At 41.8% G+C, this 17,771-nt stretch overlaps 1 protein-coding gene across 1 annotated transcript; it reads left to right on the forward strand.

Annotated features, from left to right (window-relative positions):
- Positions 1–1,138: 1,138 nt before the first annotated feature.
- Positions 1,139–17,513, forward strand: SDCBP (syndecan binding protein). The gene is made up of 9 exons (XM_074881723.1): positions 1,139–1,272; positions 5,303–5,368; positions 9,055–9,133; positions 11,671–11,780; positions 12,090–12,248; positions 13,726–13,901; positions 15,130–15,301; positions 15,847–15,938; positions 16,797–17,513. Exons 2-9 carry the CDS (start codon positions 5,318–5,320, stop codon positions 16,849–16,851), a joined length of 894 nt encoding a protein of 297 aa, XP_074737824.1. The 5' UTR covers positions 1,139–1,272; positions 5,303–5,317; the 3' UTR covers positions 16,852–17,513.
- Positions 17,514–17,771: the final 258 nt, after the last annotated feature.

A 17,771-nucleotide genomic window follows, 5' to 3' on the forward strand; every position in this document is an offset into this window, starting at 1 on the left:
CCACCCCAATCCTACACACCCCCGTGGTGCTCACCAAAGACGTTGGCTACTGGAGAGGATCAAGAAACTTATGAGGATTGGAAAATATACATTGCATCAAAATCTGTTTAACTTAACTAAGGTTATAATTGTGCAGGCAGCTCCAATGATGAAACAGCCTGTTAGTGCCAGAATAAAGGGAATCACCCTTTCCTCTCATTCCCATTTCTCCTTCCTCCTCCTTTCTCCTGTTTCCAGACACACCCTCCCTTCCCTTGCTCTGGCTGGTGCTGGTGCTTGCGAGATCCTTTCGTTGCTGGTTTGGCTCACTAACCCAGCAGAAAAACATTCATGTTTTTTGCTGGATTTGATTTCTGCTGGAGCAGTGAATTAAACTGTCCCATAGAAGAGCCTGACAACTCCTGCGACTGGCTGGCTGAGCACAGGAGAAAGAGACGAGGTGGGAGCAGACCTCCTTCCTCAGTGCTGGCGAAGTGGTAAACTTTCACTGAACGCTCTGGTTTCTTAGCTGAAGAAAGGCTTTAGGGTGCTCAGCACGTTTAATGATCTATTGAATTGAGTATGAAAGCCTCTTTCCAAGCTTGTTCTGGGATTTCCCTGTTGCTGGTATACCTTAAATCACGGTTTCTCCTGGGGAGCTTCTCCAGGACACCTGCTCTGCTTCAGACACACGTTGGTGGGCGAAGGCCCATGCAGGTGCTGGACCACGGTCCAGGTGACGTGGTCACCCCAGCTCTGGCATGTCGCGACACTGACACCTGGCCGGCAAACACACAAACCAAAGCTGACAGAAGGCAGTCAGCTGAACATGCTTCATTACAGGAAAAAAAAGTTGGAAAATGAGTAGGAAATTATAATTTTTCTTCGTGAGGATGACAGCTGTGAACCAATAAATGCAAATGAATGAGGCAAAGGCAGTACAAAAATGAAGGGCGCCAGCGGTGAGCCATAGGGTAAGTAAAACAAGGGACCAGAGGGGAGCGTTGCCGGCCAAGGCGGGGGCCGTTCCTAACAGAGCTGGGCCTCGGCCACCCGGCTTCCCGCCCCTCCGCCCCGCAGCGGTGAGACCCCGGCTCCGGCCCCGGCCCCGGCCCGTTCCCCGCCCGCCGGGCCCGGCCCACTCCCGCCGGCGGAGCATGCGCGGGGCCGGGCCTGTTCCGCCACCGCCCCGTTCCCCTCATAGCGGCGCTGCCGGGACTTCGGGGAGCTGCTGCTGTTGCCCCTCTCCGCGCTGAGGGCCCTGACGAACGGCAGCCGCCGCCTGGGCCGAAGGTAAAGGAGGGGCTGGGGCCGGCCGGCTGGCGGAGCCCCCTCCCCCGCGGCCCTTTGTGCGCGGGCCCAGGGCGGCGGTCCGTCCTCGGCGGCAGGAGGAGGAGGAGGAGGAGGAGGAGGAGGAGGAGGGGGGGGGGGGGGGGGGCGGCGGCGGCGGCTGCGGGCGCGGCGGCCGGGCATGGCGGAGCGGAGCGGGGAGGGGGCGTGGCGGGGGAGGCCGGTACCGAGCCGGCTTCGCTGTGCCGCTCCTGCCGGGGAGCCATGTCGTGCTGCTGCGGGGCATCGCGGGGCGGCCGCTCCCCGGACCCGGCCGGGGCGGGGTGGGGGGCGGCCGCTGCCGGACGAGGGGCTCCTTCGCCCGCGGCCAGAGAACACAGCGAGTAGAAAAACGCCCGTGTGTTTGTGTCCGCAGTCTCCCCCGGCCCTGGGTTTGGGGGTGTCTTCTGACCTCTCGTTCAGGCTCCCGGGTCATTGCGTGAGGACGGTACTTCCTGGCCGGGGTCTGTAAGGAGACTCGGACATTTGTAATAACTTCTTTTTAGACGGGCTAAATATTTCTGCAGGGGTGGAGAGGATGGCGACGTGCCTTTTTGGGCAAGCGAGCCCTGCTTCAGGTCTGAAATGGAGGCAGCAGATTTCAGAGCTAAATGCATAATGAGAGCAATTGCTCAGAGGCTAATTAGATATGTATCAGAAGGGCAACACTGAGTTATTAGTGGAGAAAGCGTTTTGCAGAGCAGTTGCTCGGTTCCTGATGTCTCAGCCTGACCTCCAGGAGGTCTTGTCCCAGATCTGCTTTAAAGATGAATTTTTGGGTTTGTAAGCTTTTAACTTCTGGAAGTGAAAATCAGTGTTTCAGTATAGGTGCTGGCTTTGTGGCCTGCTGTAATCTCTTCACGGGCCACAAGCAGAAAACACTTGTGGTTGTCCTTCTGCTTTGGTTTTTTCCCCCCTCCCCCGGTATTGGCTGCTGGTGCTTTCAGGCCAGCAGTCACTACAGGCTGGCCAGAGTTGGGGTTCAGCTGGATCCTGCGCTGCCTTCAGCTCCACGCTTTCTGACCTGGAGAGTATGTCGGGAAGCCGGTCTTCTGCTGGCCATGCTACCGAGGGCAGTTCGGGATCACTCCCCCACGCAAGACTTCCTGCTGGCAGCCCCAGGGTGTCACGAGTGCTGCCTTTCCACAGGTCTCTGGCCAGTGGCCCAGCACTTCCCCTTGCAGACAGGATCCGCTGACGGGCGCCAGCAGTTGAACTTCCCAGCAAGGGTACTGAGAAATAGGGAGAGGCCTTCACCACCAGGTTTTGTGGGTCACTAGCTGAGTTATGGCTGTCCCTCTTGCCTCACACTCTTCCTTTGGTTTTCACTTTTGCTTTCCTAAACACTTGTGTTCCTTGCAAGATGTGGGAATACGGAAATGATCAAAGAAAATGATTCTGGTGTCAGTGTAGATTTTTAAGAGAGAAAAGGAGGTTATAGTGACTCATATTTTGTGCTAGTCACTCCCCAGTGCCTAAAGCCGTTATAGCGCCTGCTGAAACTTGTTTATGCTGTGAATAATGTTGCACAGAAGTCATGGACAAGTTCTTCCTGTAATTCCTGGTGGTCCCTAACAGTGGCAGTTGTTATTGAAAGGTCATATTTTAAACTAAATGCAGTATTTTTGCAGATCTTGCTTTACCTAACAAGGATTATTTGCTACAACTCCCTGTGCAGAAATTGAAAATTCTGTATGCGTAGTTAGGAGCTCATTGAATGCAATTACAGTGGTGACAGTTATTCTGGCTATTTAGCTGGAAAACCAAAAATAGTAACTGGTGAGATTAGGACAAGGGAGCTAGCTGGGTAGCTCCTTGGTAGCAGTGACAAACGTTTGAGTTTGTGAGCCCTTGACTGGGGAAAGGAGGTAGTGGGGGAGCATTGTAAAGTGTCAGGATAAGCTGCTGGAGTGTCCTCTTACGTGATCCGAGAACTAATACATGTTTAGATTTGCTAATACTTTTTTACAGAAAGCACCATGCTCCTCTTTGTAAACTAGAGGAAGGCTGAGGTTGCCTGTCTGTGACAAACGTCACCAGTAATTGCGTGCAGAATGAGACTGGTCTGTGGAGGAGAACTAAAGCTGGCCGAGGTGCAAACACTCTGGGGTTTGCGGCATGGAAGTCCGTCACTGGGACCAGGGACCCAGCAGACCCTGTACTGTGCTCTGCTGCTGCGTGAATGTCAGAGCTCCCTACTCGCAAAATGCTGCTCCTGTGCTCCTCGTTGCCCTGAAACAGGGTGACTCCTTTGCGAATGCACTGGCCTTGATCTGCTCCCTTTTCCTGCTGGTGTGCTGGCTTTGGGGGTGTGCCAGGGCCTGGACCAGCACCTGAATGTACTAGGGCAGCTGTAGTGTAGAAGTAAATGATGAGTGTGATGCTGCGTGTGGCTTGTCTGGTGTTAGCAGCAGAATGCCGTGTCCGGACACCACTTACCTGAGCGAGGGGTTTGCTGGGCTTGGGTTTGCGTTTGCTATTACCCATTTTGGATGCACAAAAGCACTTGATTGTTTCAGGTCAATGCTGGATTAAAATAGAACTTTAATCTGGTTTTAAATGTGTATGTTTAATTTATGAAGCCCAGAAGCTTTAACTATATTTGGTTTAGTTGCGACAATTAGTCAAAAATGCCAGTAGCAATTAATTATTGCAACATAATAACAACAGCCACCCATTCACAGTTTAGATCTCTGGCACATTTAGGCCACGCTTTTTTTAAGTTTTAATTGTAGTTTGACGTGATACTGGAGCTGTTGGGCACTCTGAACAAGTAGAAAAGCTGTTGATGAGCTTAGTGTAATATGAAGAGATGCCTATTGTGTTACTGCGATATCACATTAGGCATCAGTGTGTGCTTATTTTTTTTTTAATCAACTTAATATCTCCACTTGGAGAAGCAGTAGCTCAAGGATTTATGCAGTGGCCACTTTTAGTCTGGAATTTTTGCTGAATTGCTATGCGAAAAAGGACCTCTGTTCTTTGGATGAGAAAATTAATCCCCAGACCAAAAGCTTTTAATAGAGCTGCCTCATTAACTGCATTCTCACGGCCTTCTCTAACTGCAAAACTGTATCACGTTTTGTTGTCTTCTGTTTCTGGTGTGTGTGTCCCATTAAAATGTTCCCATATGTTGATATGAAATATTTTATTATGGTTTTGAAACCCTCAGCTGACCTCAGTGAGAACATGAGCTCTGGAAAAATGGGATTTCCTGATGCCTCAGTTGCCCAGCTCTAGCAGAGCTGGATGTCAGCACAGTGCCTGAGAAGATCATGTGAAGTGGGTTTTCCAGTTTTGCTTGGGTTTTTTTCCTCGGTGTTTTTTTGTTGTATTACTTCCTGATAAGTTGTCACAGGGCTCTCCCAACATCACATGAGAGCCACCCTGAAGCCTCTGTGTGTTTTGAAACTCACCACTGACTGAATCTTGCTGGTTTATGGTCTCTTGCTGCAATTAATGTGTTGCAAATGGACATGGGAAGTCAGTTCTCTTTAGTGGTTTCTTACTGGAGTATCAGAACTGATGAAAGTGTTTAGATATTTTGGGTAACAGAGTGAAAGCTTCTGCAGTTGTATATAAAATACTGTTCCAGTTGGAAGGAGGAGAGTGATTTAAATTTTTCCTCTTAACCCTCATCAGTCATCAGATCCTGGCCTCCTAAAGTCTGTCTGCGATATTTCATGTGAAACGGTTTTCTCTGTATAGGCTTTCTCATCGTTGAGGACTGAACTTTGACAACACTAAGTATATTAAAGCCTATTATGCAAAGTCTATTACTGATAATAGATTAAATGGGTAGTCTTAATGGAATTTATCTGTAGTGCTAAGACTTGCAGGCCACAGATCACTTATTTAACACTTTGTTTTCTTTTTCTTTTTTTTTTCTTTTCTAAGTTGTAATGCTAAGTAAATATCTGATGGTTAACCCTGATGTTTGTTTTTGTTTGCTTTCCCCCCTCTTTTTTTTTTTTTTGGTCTTCCCTGTACCCAGTGAGACTGCACCAAAATGTCTCTCTACCCTTCCCTGGAAGATCTGAAGGTGGACAAAGTTATTCAGGTATGGTAGTCTTTAATAAGATGAGTTTTAATGACAATAATATATCTGATGATATTTAATTCAGGGGAGAATTTTATTGTAGGTGACAGTTTGTTTTACCATCACCCTCTAAAAGGGGAAAGACAAACTGTTACTTTGTAGCTTGATATATTATAATCAAGCTTTTTTTACCACTGTATATTTATTTTGGTTTATATATTCATTTATAGTCATTTGTCTTTAATGTGCTGATATGTTTGGGTTTTTTGAAGTGTAGATACTTGGTCTTAAGTAGACAAACATAGTTAGTCTCTTCTCTTAATTCAGCTCTGACATGATGAATAGGTGTTGACTGAGCTAATAAACCTGCTGTGTCTCACTCCCAGTGTCCAGACCTGTGGCAGAAAGCTTTCGTGGTCAGCTGGGCACAAAAAAGAGCACTGGCTCTCTCAATGTCATCTAGAATCACAAACTTGGGCTCTGGCTGTTTCATGGTAGTGACCAGTTCTCTCAACTTCCAAGATTATCACATTTGTGTAAAACTCTTTATGTGTAAGAATATTGGTAGCTTTAGTATTAGACAGGATGAAGGTGAAAAAAATACCTGTGGAAAAAAAAAATTAAAAACATTTTAATGGATTAAAAACTCCATGAGAAATTTGACGTGAATGTGTTTTACGAGGCGTTTCCTTGCTTTTTCAGCATTTTACCTAGCTTTCACTTTTATTTCCTAAGCTTAAACTGGATTCCCTCCCAGTTTAAACAACAGCAATGAGTTACACTGCATTTTAAGGTGGCCACTATTCTGTCCTTGTCCTTCTCATTGGGAAGCAAGCAAACTGCAGAGAACAGCTTATTAACCCTCCTGTGCTGTCCCAAAGTGGAGTGCCTCAGTCTCAACTGTGTTTGTATGTGTGGGGTGGGGCTCCTAAAGTTGTGGTGCTGTGTTGGCATTTCTTCTTGTTGCGTCCACCGTCCCCACCCCATTCTTCTTATCTTACCAAAGTCCTTTATCACAGTCAGGTAGTGCTGAACTGAGGGGGGCGGTGTGTTAAAAAAAAAAAAGTAGCCTGGAGCTAAGAATTTCCCCTTTGGCCTTTTAATAACTAATTGCTAGAGAGTTTAAGTGTTACAATTAAAAATATTAAATATAGTCTTTTTACTACTTAACTTTTATGAGCACTGAATGAAGCAGTGAGAAAATGGTAGTAGGGTATCGCTATGGTGAGTCCTGTAAACCTTGAACCATAGATACATGCTCTGTCACTTTATAGAGCAGGAACTCTTGTACATTGTCTGCCAGTACGCTCAGCAGGGCTTATGAACTTGGGCAGAGTGCCTTGCCTGTGGGACTGTGCCTGTAGTCTACTGTGAAGTTTCACAGACAAGTAAGAATAAACCCTATAGAGGTTTCTATAGGGAGCGAAACAAACTGTTCTATTAAGCTAGTTTAATCCTTGGTGACACTGTAATCTCAAAGGTCAGTTTTCCAGAAATCAGTTCATACAGGATAGACACTTGCTGTCATACTTAAAGATGACTGTCCAATCAAGTTAAATTAGGATTTCACAAATTTCTACCACTTGATGGGTGGAATGTCAAACAAGACAGCCTATGAGAAAATTCATGTGGGTGTGGGAGGGAAGGAAGGTAGAGCCAAGAGCATTTGATTACAGATCCTCAGTGGAGAGGCTTGGGTGTTTTTGTTGCTATCGGCAGTGGGGTAGATGCCCTTTAACAGTTACGTGGCAGCATCTCACTCCTACCAACTGTAGTAGGAACTAGTGGGGTAATGGGCTGTGTATTGAGTGTAGCTGTGAGATGGGGGCAAGTAAATACTGTTATTGCTGAATATCATTATTTCAAGATTAAGCCATTCCATCTTCACTGATATTCATAGAATAGTTTGGGTTGGAAGGGACCTCTAAAGGTCATCTAGTCCCTGCAGTGAGCAGGGACATCTTCAACTAGATCAGGTTGCTCAGAGCCCTGTCAACCTGACCTTGAATGTTTCCAGGGATGAGGCATCTACCACCTCTCTGGGCAACCTCTTTCAGTGTTTCATCACCCTCATTGTAAAAAAAAAAAAATTTAAAAAAAAAAATCTTCCATGTATCTAGTCTAAATCTACCCTTTTTTAGTTTAAAACCATTACCCCCTGTCCTATTGCAACAGGTCCTGCTAAAAGTCTGTCCCCATCTTTCTTATAAGCCCCCTTTTAAGTACTGGAAGGCCTCTATAAGGTCTCCCTGGAGTCTTCTCTTCTCCAGGCTGCACAACCACAACTATCTCAGCCTGTCCTCATAAGGAAGGTGTTCCAGCCCCCCTGATCATCTTCATGGCCCTTGTTTGGACCTGCTCCAACAAGTCTATGCCCTTATATTGGGGGTCCTAGAGCTGGATGTAGTACTCCAGGTGGGGTCACACAAGAGCAGAGGGGCAGAATCACCTCCCTCAACCTGCTGGCTACAGCAGATAGTAGAGGCTAAAATACTTGCTTCTCCCAAAAAGTGCATTATAAAAATGCTGTCTTTTTAAATACAGCTGAGAGCACTCTTAGAAAAGGGGGCAGAGTACTGAAAAACAAAGTCTGTATCCACAACACGTGAGTGAGATTAAATTGACTGCTGGTTAAAACAAACAGACTTGCTACATTAAGTATTTTAACCTGTTCTTTTTGTCCAGCATTTGAGTTGGAGGGTATTTGAAATACATGTGATATTGATGAGTAATGAGTCATTCTTGCTCTGAAACTTTTTCTAAAAACAGCTTCCTGGAGAGTACAGGACCATGAAGTCTTCTATTTTTAAGCATGTTTTTCTTAAAAACATTAAGTAATTTGACTGTCATGTTGTATTAGATGATTTATGTCTCCTGTTTAGCATAATATTTTGCTGTGCATTTAGTAATTTCCCCCCCACCTTTGACGTTCAACCTCAGGAAAGCTATTGGGATAGCTATTTCCATCACACTTAACAGGCCTCTGTAAGGCAGTGTTTTTCACTGGTCATGATTACACAAGACCAAAAGAATAGTAGCTGAGGTATTGAGAAGGAAGGGAACTGGCTTACTTTAATACAGTCTCTTGTATTTGTGAGTTGGTAAGCAATACAGAAATCAAGCTTAGTGTATTTGCTGTAGTGGCACCTTCTGTAGAAAAATGATCTTAGAAGGTTCATTTCTTTCAGAAGGTATTAAACTAGTAGCATTGGATTGTGTGGAACTTGCAACCTGTAAGGGACTATGGTAGAACTCATGAATAATGTCATGTAAGTGGTGAAGAGGTAAAACTGCTACAATCCAGCTGTAAAAAGTAATTACAGAATGCTCTGCCAAAGGTCATACCTTAAAACTTAAACTTATAATGCTTTATTAGGCAAGTTTAACGTGTCTTTTAAGGCTCTTTAAGTTGCTTGATGGCAAAAATAAAACAGGTTGACAGTAAAGCCTTTCTGTGTTATAACTGTAGCCTTGTCTCTTGAGGAAGATACAGGTTGATCTACTGAAGTAGTTTGATACTACCACAGCATATTGTATTGAAATTATTTATTTTAAAGAAAAAGATTGACTTCAGAACTTCAAGATGAATAGTAACTAGCATGTAGAAGAAAAAAGAAAATATTTAAGTCTCCTGCCTGCATAATGGAGATTCCATAGATTTATTTTTTTTTTCTTGTACAAGATAATGTGAGTTTCTTTGCTTTTAGGCTCAGACTGCCTTTTCTTCAAATCCAGCTAATCCAGCAATCTTGTCTGAAGCTTCTACTCCTATTCCTCATGATGGAGGTAAGCTCGTGTACTATTTAGTATCCTAATGTTCTGGAAAGCAGTTATGAAATCCTAAAGTTAACAATACAGTCAGATACCTATAAATATCTAACCCTGTTTACAAAGGGTGAGACCATGCCTTTTTGGAAATGCCAACATGCACCTTGGTAAGGTGCTGTAGGAGTCAAAAAACAGTGTTTGCTTATAAAAGGAAGTTGCGGCAAACACTAACCCTCCTCTTAACTTTTTGAAACCTTTTCCAAGTGAGCCTAACATAAGATTTGCTGTTCATACCATTTGTGCTCTTTTTATCTCTTAACCTCAAATGTGTAGTTGTTCTTATTTATAACACGTATATTTGTAAGCTTCAGAGGGCAGCATGAGTCTGAGTGTCTTTCCTGTCCATATGAACTTGCTTAGGAACAAACACAAATCTCTGTCAACAGAAAAGTGCCCAGGAAGGTGGAACTTGATCTTGTCATGCTATCAGTGTAAAGCTTCCAGCAGATTTTGGGATCAAATGTCTGGTCCCTCAGACCTAAAACTGAATGACTTGTACCAATTTCTCCTCCTTTTCTCCCATGCACATGTGCATCCACGAAGGTGCACAGGTATGTTTGAGATCAAAGATCTGGGTTAGTAAGTTATGCTTGGTCTGAAAGGCCTAAGACTCTTAACCAGCATGACCAGAAGCAGTGCTGGAACAGCTGTCAGAATGCTGGTGGATCAGATTAAAGCTTGGTACATGTGACTTTGTCTCCAGTTCTCCTCTTGGTGCTGATGTGTCTAAGATGACTTTAAGGCAGGAGTTTGTATAGCTCACCAGAGAGCTGCCTCTCGTAGATCCTTTCTGGAATAGATACTTACCTGGCCTAACCTCACCAGACCAGATTTGTGTTTGCTTCAGCAGTCCCTTCTTGGCAGCATTTTCTACTGTCCAGAGTTTGAATTCTCCAGCAGTTCTTGTGCCTGCTGCCTGAATGACATAATTTTGACATCAGCGTGAATTGCTCAGGAGCTACGTGTGGCTGAAGAGTGATTAACCACTAAATATATCCCAAATGGAGGCCTACATTATCTATAGGATGTGCCAAACCTGCTGGAAATCCCTCTGTCCTGGCAGAGGCAGGAGAATATAAAACATCAAGAACTTTTGGATGTGTTCTGCGATTTGTAGGTCTCTGTTTTGAATGAGAATGTAATACAGCCAGCAGAGACGCATCACGTGTGTGGTCTTTGAAGAACAAAAGAGAAAAAACAAGTAGCTGTAAAAGTCTTGTGCAGTGTTAATTGTGTATGATCCTAGGGGCTTGAAAATGCAAGCAAAAATAGAACAAATAAAGATAAACAGCTTGTTAATCAATATTGGTGAAACTACAGGCTGATAGATCTATCTGGAAGTAAGATCAGTCAGCTCTCATGTGAAGCAACATGCAAATATGACCACTGAAAGTATTAAGGAGCAAAAAAGTCTCTTGTTTATACTGGAATTCACCTTGCAATGACCTTTGTTCCTTCCCAGAAAAGTTCCTTTCCATTTCTGGTCAAATATGGATTCTTCTAATATCTGATTTTATACATGTACCCATAAATGAACACTAGAAACCTAAGCTTTGTGAACTGGGGAGCCTGCTCATTTCCAAGGCTGTCCCTTGCACCACCTTGCTTTCTGAGCAGCCTTTTCTGTCCCTGCCAATTCTGTTGAACAGCACGTGGACTCTTAAGAGTTTTTGTAACAGCCACTTGTTAAATGGCACCAGTTAGTTATGCCAAGAGCAATATCAAGCTTATTTCCAGAGTGGTTTGACTCTAGATCTGACAAGTCTGTCAGTTTAACTTCCTTTCCTCCCATTCCCTGCACCCCACCCCTCTTGGGTGTAGAGCAGTCTCCTGCTGGATATTTTAAGGGCCGTGTTTGTTTTCTCTTGAGAAGCACATCTAAAACCAATTAATTTTGAAGCTATGAGAAAATGATAGCTACTTTCTTATGAAGACTCTTAAAGCAGACTACACTGTGGACCTCACAGCCAGAAGGCTGTCTGCTGCAGAAACTTTACCCTGCCTGGGATCTGGAATGTCCTTGGCATGGATGCTTCTTGCGAGTGCTGTCTTGCACTCGGTGGAAGGTGGCTCTGTGTGTGTGTTCTCCAGCATACCTGGTTTGAGGGTGGGAGGGAGAGTAGTTTCCCACAAATTGTCCAAAAGCTTTGGAGCAAGAGCATGTCTTCATGGACTGTAGCACAACATTGGCTTTGGAACTTATCACCATGTGTCTAATGTTGTTTGTGCCGTAAAGGATGAATGGAGTAACTGAAACTAAAAGTTCTCTTAAGTTCTTTATCTCAAAAGTGCTGCTTGTCTCGTTGCTTTTCTAAACTGGGCTAGAATAAGAGTCCTGATTGAAGTGGGTCTTCCGTTTGTAATTTTCAAATTAAATACATTATAATAGGACAAGATTTGTTGAAGTAATTGTACGTGTGAAAGCAGTAACTGCTTGTTCTGTTAAACTGACAATTATATTGACAGGGTTTTTTTGTTTTGTTTTTCTCCTATAGGCTTATACCCTAGACTGTATCCAGAACTTTCTCAGTACATGGGCCTGAGCCTCAATGAAGAAGAGGTGCAGAGAAACTTACCGGTGGCAGCAGCTGCTCAGCCACAGGGTGTAGGTACCAGTCAAGCATGTTTTAGAAAGTAAAAGTATAAAGACTAAATATATATCTAGCATTCTAGAGAGTGGACTACTATTTGTCTTAAGTACCATACCTGACTGATAAATGAATTGTTTTAAGTAACAGTGCCTGTTTTAATCTGGCTTTAAACTGAGCAGTCTATTTCCAGTGGTGGGGTGGGGAAGAGCTGGTGCTGTGGCTTAATTTATGTGTTGTTTTTTTAAATATCACTTCATATAAACTGATGTATAGCTATTTTAAAAAGTTGAAACTAAGTTGTCTGGCTATTTTGTTTTAATCAGCAACTGGTAACACGACCTTCTACTAATTACATGGTAGCTCCAGTGACTGGAAATGATATTGGAATTCGCAGAGCAGAAATTAAACAAGGCATCCGTGAAGCTATTTTATGTAAAGATCAAGATGGCAAAATTGGACTTCGCCTTAAGTCTGTTGACAATGTAAGTATAGAAGCTTGCTTCTGCCTATAGAGATCTTACTGCTGGATTAAATTAGTAGTGAAGTTAGTATATGGTCACAAAATTGTCTTCTGTATAATGTTTGCTTATCCATTATCAGAATTTTAAAATCCTTCATTAGATTAGTAACTAGATTTCCATCTGCCTGAAGTAGAATCTAAACCTACAGTGGCATTTTACTTCCATGTGTTCTATAACACCTGAAAAATACTTGTGATTTTTTTTTTTTTTCCATTTTAGAGCATGAAATTGACCTTGTAGAGCTGCTGTGATACCTGTTAGCAGTTCAAGACTTCTTGTTTCTATTTTGTGGAAACACTGGGCAGTACTTAAAAGTTCAGCAGTATGCAGAGAACTGCCCATGGCTTAAAAGTAGCTCATCTTTTATAGATTCTTGCAGTGTGTTGCTGATGAGAAAAGTAAGGATAGTGAGGGTGTCATCTTACCTATATGTAAAGAGTAATTTCAGAGTAGGCTTTTTCAAAATTCCTTTAACATGAACATAGCTGCAAGAAGATCCTTAAATCTACTCTGGAGCTTCTCTGTTTCAGTATCTTTTGATTTTCAGTGTGGGAAATGCTACTCTGTTTGTGGTTAGTTGGTTTTGTGTGTGTGTGGTTTTTTTTTTCCCTTGGCAAGGTCATTTAATCTGAATGTTTAAAAAAAAAATAAATTGTACTCAAGGTTTCATATAAGGTTAAAGTGCTTTTTATAGTTCTTCTAACCCAGGAAATGCTGGGGTTTTCTCAGAGTAGCATGGGTGTCCTTGTTTCTTGTTTTTTTTCCAAATCCTATACCTCCCCCCTCCTCAAGGTATTAGCTACAGTTGCCTTGATATGCTTTTACTTGTTGGGGTTTTTTTTTTTTTTTTAGAGGTACTTGACTAGAAATAGCTTTTTAACACCTTGGTGGTTTTTTTACCTGAGGTGCTAGCAAGTCATAATTGATAAAAAGTTGAAAACTAATGGGGTTGTGAAAGAAGGAGAATATCTGCCATAGAGTTCCTAGCATTGCTGATCTATTTCTACAGCCATATATAGACTCTGATGTCTCACAAATAAATTACTAGTTAAATGCACAAGGAGATGTACAAATTTACTAGTCTCTTTTGATCCAGTTGTTTAGATACCTTGTTAAAACAGAATAGTATTTACCCCTTTGAGTAAGGCTTTAATGTTAATCTTGTGTCTTTTTTTTAATGTCTAGAGATCTAGACAGAACAGATTTGCTTGTTTCTGAACTTTATTCTAGCATTAGTTATCTGTCAGTCTCTTAAAGACATCTAGAAACAGACTGAAATTTCAAAAATGTCTCTTAAGGAGAGGTAATTAGCAAGTCTTTCTGTTTGATTGGTAAACTTTAAAGGTCTGTGTGTTCTGTTACTGGTCTTCATCTTTAAGGAAGAACTTATCTTTTTTTTATTCTTCCCCCCCCCCCCCCCCCCTTTTCTCTTTTGTAGGGTATATTTGTCCAGTTAGTTCAGGCAAACTCTCCAGCATCCCTTGCTGGACTGCGGTTTGGGGACCAAGTTCTGCAGATCAATGGTGAAAACTGTGCAGGATGGAGTTCTGATAAAGCACATAAAGTTCTGAAACAGGCTTCTGGAGAAAGGATTTCAATGATCATTCGGGACAGGTAAAGCCAACTGCAGATACAGATTGTCATTATTCATCTTGGAATAATTCTGTGGGGTTTGGGTCTCCTCTTGCATGAGCAGGACTGCAGGCATAACAAAATTTGTTCATGTACTTCAATAGTAAAGATCCTCAGAAATGTTCCTTTTCAAGGCGGAACAGTCAAAATAGTTCTTAACTTGTAAACTTCCCGTGCACACTTGTTTGGGCATGATGAGGCATAACACTTTTTTCAAAGTAAACTAGTTAGCAATAGCACAAGTCAAATTTAAACTCTGAATTCAAGAGTTCTGTGCTTTTTTCAGACACAACTTGACTTTTGCTTATACTAATTGAAAAAGCAATAAAAGATGTTACCAAAATATTCACTGTATTAACTAATACATTTGCTTTTTATTTAACATGATAGTTTTCTTGTGAACTCTGTTGCTTACATATGAATTAATGCCTGTTTGTCTAAAAGTATGCTTGATGAACCAATACAGATTTTTAATTGATTAAATACTGAGCTTGCAGCTAGTTGTAATAATAGGTCAGATTCAACGTAAGAGAAGACAGATGATAGATGGTATGACTAGGTATCTGTCTTAAAGTTTTTTCAGTGTTCATTTGTCTTTAAGAACCAAGTTTGACCCAGTGGAGGGCATGCTGCTTCTCTCAGGGCAGGTACTTCTATTCATGCATTGAATAAAAATACTGTGGTAGTAGATTCCCTGCTCTGTCTACCACTTCCGTGCCCAGCTCCCCACCCCCTTCCTGGATTTACTAGCTTTTTAAGACACAATTTAAAGATTTATTGACTGTAAAGCAGTAGAAAAGCTGTTGGGGAAGCCTTGTACTCCAGAATCCTGTGGTCTACCTACAGCTGTTAAAACTGCCTGCACTATTTTATCTACCTTGTAACATTTGTAGAGAAAACTTAGTTCTTAATGGCCTTTTGCGTTTGGTTGGTGGTTGTGGTGGGTGGGTGAATGATTTTGGTATTATTATTAATCCATATGGTAAAATGCCTGTAGAACAAGGAAAACATGTAAGGTTTATAAACAAGTATATATTAATATAACAATATCAACGAAATTAAGTTAAACCCAACTACTCTCATTGTAGTTGATGTGAGTCCTTTAGAGTGCAATTACTTTTTGTAAGTCAAAGATGCTGAAATAGTGTGTGGTTCTTTCTGTGGTTTAGTAGACTGAAAACATGTTTTTTTCATTTTAAATGTCTTATAGGCCTTTTGAACGAATTATTACTATGCATAAGGACAGCACAGGGCATGTTGGTTTCATATTCAAGAATGGAAAAATAACCTCAATAGTGAAAGACAGCTCTGCTGCGAGAAATGGACTTCTTACAGAGCACAACATCTGTGAAATTAATGGCCAGAATGTAATCGGATTGAAGGTAAAATAAGTAGTATGTGGTGGGTGTGGGTAGCTGTGAGCTTTGTGTGTGCATATCATAATTGTGTTTTGGAGGGGGGGAAAAGGATTGTAACATTGTTTAATGTTCATAAGTCATGAGAGGTAGCTTAGCTTGTACATGTGAGACATGTATGTCTTGAGGCTTCTTTGCAGTTTTGTATCTGTAGGCAGGGCAACTCATTCTCTTCCCCTCTGCCTAGCTCAGCTGACCCTCAGTTTTTATCTAGCTTTGCTGGCAAAACAGAGAATAAGCTTCTTCCTGCCAGCCTGTGTCAAATTCTAGTAGGAATTCTGTGTATAACTTCTGTATCCCTTCTCTAGTCAGTTCGTGCAAGATACTGATAACCCAACATCTATGAAGTGGTATTGCAGGTTTAGTCACTTGCCCTGAAGGTTAAATACTCCAGGCAAGGAGTTGTGGGCCTCTTAAGCTGCATGAAACATGCCTAGAAAAAGCTCTTGAACTGCTGCTTTATTAGTCAGCTTGAGTAATGTTGCTCATATGACTTCTTGTTTTAATAACAGGACCCTCAGATTGCGGATATCTTGGCAACAGCTGGAAATGTAGTGACCATTACTGTCATGCCTTCCAGTATTTATGAGTATATAATAAAGAGGTAGGTAATAAACAAAGCAGCCATGATGTTAATTATAATCAAGTTGACAGTGACTATTTTTTGTACATTAAATAAAATGTACTTACGGTAAAACCTAATTACAAACTTCACATAAAGGCTGGAGAGGGAGTGGGGGGAGTCTGAAAAATTGCTTAATCCGATGTTTTAACCAAAACACACTGTTTTGGTTCTGTTTTTAAACTATTCCTATTTTAGTGATGCTCCTTTGCCTTTTTTCTTTTGAAAAACCCTGTTCTAAACATAATTTGACTGAACGTGAGTTTCCAGGAACTTTCAAATACATGGATAACATAAGTATTTTGTTACCATGTTGTTCCTGTTGCAACTAATTCTGGTGATAGAAACATGTTTCTTGGCAGGATATAGTTGGCTTTTTCTAATCCTTTGGCAGCAGTGGCTTTCTACAGCTAAATCTCTCCTGCGCAAATATGTTTTTGAAGTTGCTAGAAATTAATAATGCTTCAGGTATAATTGAGTCTCTTTTTTTTTTTCCTCTCCACTTGGTATGCTTTCTGCAAAACAGTCTAACAGCCACCTTTCCCCCTGCCCTCCCCTTGTACTTGTGATCTGGATCTGCACACATGCTCACATCCTGAAAGATGCTGATAACACAGCTCAGTTACTAATAAAAATGTTGAGTGTTGTGGGCTTCTCTTCTGTGTGTGCAGCTTGGTGCAGCTTTCTGTAGCAATGTATTTGTTGTCAAAAATAGCAGAGTAAATGGCCAGCCTTTAAACTGTATTCAAGGGCTAGCAATGACAAAGATACAGTGATCAGAACCTTTAGTGGTCTCCTACAGTGGCCTCACAAAACTGAATGCCTTTTCCTTTTCTTTAGGATGGCAACTAGCATTATGAAAACCCTGATGGATCACTCTGTTCCTGAAGTTTAAACTTGCATCATGTATGTGTGTGTACATATATATAATGATGATTCCACTACACTTGGGCTATTATACTCAGTGATTGATTTCTTCTGCACATGAGCCTTTCTGGAGGCTAAGAGAAGATATGCTGCATCAAACATTTGCATCTATAATGGCTGGGAATGTTACAGTTCAACCTATCTTGTTTATTCACAAACTGTAAAACTTGTAGCCTTATGCTTGACAAATGTGAAATTCCAATTGTGTTATGACTTCTTTTTGTAGGTCTTATTTAGTTTACTACTCTTATAAGCCATTGCAACTAAAGGAACCAGGTATCACTTGCAAAGTTACGTGTTGTTACCTAGGACAATGCTGTGCTTTGTATGTCTAAGACAAACAAGTATTTTTACTGCTTTCTGTTTGCAAGAGTAGATTTGAAATAGCGTATTAGAAGTATGGCTAGTACTAGTTAATTTTTTGTTCTAGTAAATACTGTTTACACAAGAATGCCAGCTAAGCTTGAAGGTAGCTAAAGGCATCATTCAGTAAGTAAGTGTATTAAGTAGTGTACAGATACTCAAATCTTTTTATTACTTGTTATACAAATTGTAACTAATATGCTTATCTTTTGCCTTAACCATGTTCTTAAAGATTCAGAAATCACCAAATAAATGACTGAAACTTTAGATACTGTGTGTGTGCATACTTAAGATGAGCTTTATTTCTTCTACGACCACTTAGTCTATGTTATCATAGGAGTATTCTGCCTGGCTGCCTCAATTGGTCTTTACAGTTGTCTGTCTCCCTTTGTAAGAAGAGTCCCCTTGGGAAAGTGTAGAATCCCAAACAACAACTTGCCTTATTTTAACAAGCATCCGCAGATGTTGCTGTTGGCGGTATTTTGTATCTCTGTCAGTGTAGTCTGGGAAATCTTCAGAAATGAA

Source organism: Strix uralensis, chromosome 1 (genome assembly GCF_047716275.1).
Source record: "Strix uralensis isolate ZFMK-TIS-50842 chromosome 1, bStrUra1, whole genome shotgun sequence".
Classification (NCBI taxonomy): Eukaryota; Metazoa; Chordata; class Aves; order Strigiformes; family Strigidae; genus Strix; species Strix uralensis.